Genomic DNA, 1,402 nt, shown 5'->3' with positions numbered 1-1,402 from the left:
AGTGAGTGCAGCCACCACCGACCCAGCACAGGGAGGTGTATGAGGTATTCAAGCTCGGCGCCTCAAAAGCAGAGCCTGAAGGCAGCAAGTGCAGTTGGTGCAAGCTGTAGATGAGCAGATCCTCAATTTGAGGCTATTTTGCCAAATCAAGACTTATCAGAATAAATAATCCACCCAAAAATCTCAGAATCGAGCAGGAACAGGAACAGGCAGTGGTGAACCCAAGGTATGTGTATCTCTAATCTATGGCTAGGGAAAAGAATGAGGATCTGCTTAACCTTAAGGATAAAACAGCTTTTGGAACAACCTCTCCTCTACCATTTCCATTCTATGCTCTGCATCTTATCTTAGAAAATATCACTCCTTGCAGCAAATAATCCAGAGGCTCCCTCCTCTCTTTAAAAATCAAGCAGCAATTTTATCTCAAAGCAGTTGCTAATAAACAGCTGCCACAGTGTGTCATGAGAAACCACAGTAAAACAGTTGCACTACCCTGTAACGCAGCACCCAACATGCCAAAGTGTTCTACAGGCCGCTTGCTTGCCTGGAAAACACCTCGGCTTCGTGATAGGAAGGTTTAACCCCCATTCCGCAGCCACAAAATAAGTGGACACTTGATCAAGATGGAACAGGAAAGGAAACAGTTTTATCTGGGATAAATCTGGCAGGTCATGCAATTCATTAACTTCATTTAATTCCCCCATGAACGAGCTTTTCCAGTGTTGTATCATCATTATGGGTAAAATTATTCATTCCCAGTTTACACATAAATGACCTCAGCAACATCTGGGGTAAAGTTAAAACCCTCTTATGCAAGCTCCCAGCCAAACGTGTTCTGCTTTACCAAATAAAGCAGAAAGAGTTCCCTCTTGTCTGTATCAGGTCCCATAAATCAAAACCACACCGTAATCAACAGTGCACAGCACCACGGCAGGAACAGAATCACAAGAGGTCAGCTCGTGGCTCTAACCCCTGCATCATGTTTTGTTTTAAGGACAAAAATAATAGAGGCATCACAGTGAACACGGAGCTCGCCGAGGACATACTCGGACAATAACTGTGCAATTTCCTGGTCCAGAGCAAGGTCTTTTTGTTTCAGCTCTTCAATTTCATATTGGAGGGATTCTTCGTTGGCTCCATGAGGTTGGCAGGACCTTGGAGATGGGATCTGTAGAGCACAGAAGATACTTAGCACTAACTCAGCCCTGGATAAGATGCTGGGCACTAGATGGAGGGCACTAATCAGAGAATACTTGATAAGTTACAGGATAAAAGAGGTTAAAAAAGAAAAGGAAAAAACCTACCTCCTGGGTGGGGAGTGGAGGGAAACTGGTAAAACATTTCTCAGTTTATGCAGTGCTCGCCTGCCCCACGTCATAGTCACAGAGTCACAGCCTGGTTT

The 1,402-nt window shown here is 44.4% G+C and overlaps 1 protein-coding gene across 1 annotated transcript in view; it reads right to left on the bottom strand.

Annotated features, from left to right (window-relative positions):
* SWI5 (SWI5 recombination repair homolog (yeast)) overlaps window positions 1-1,168 on the bottom strand; it is a gene marked incomplete at its 5' end in the record, with an annotated part of 1,577 nt that extends 409 nt beyond the window's left edge. Inside the window, one exon of the mRNA XM_010021645.1 lies at window positions 1,047-1,168. Within this exon, the coding sequence (XP_010019947.1) occupies window positions 1,047-1,168 (122 nt within the window). The remainder of the gene's footprint in view (window positions 1-1,046) is intronic.
* Between the last annotated feature and the right edge of the window lie 234 nt (window positions 1,169-1,402).

The sequence above is a fragment of the Nestor notabilis genome, unplaced genomic scaffold (assembly GCF_000696875.1).
Source record: "Nestor notabilis isolate BGI_N333 unplaced genomic scaffold, ASM69687v1 scaffold33749, whole genome shotgun sequence".
In the NCBI taxonomy this organism is placed as follows: Eukaryota; Metazoa; Chordata; class Aves; order Psittaciformes; family Psittacidae; genus Nestor; species Nestor notabilis.
Note: the sequence above shows the minus strand (reverse complement) of the source record. Positions and strands in the feature narration are given on the sequence as shown.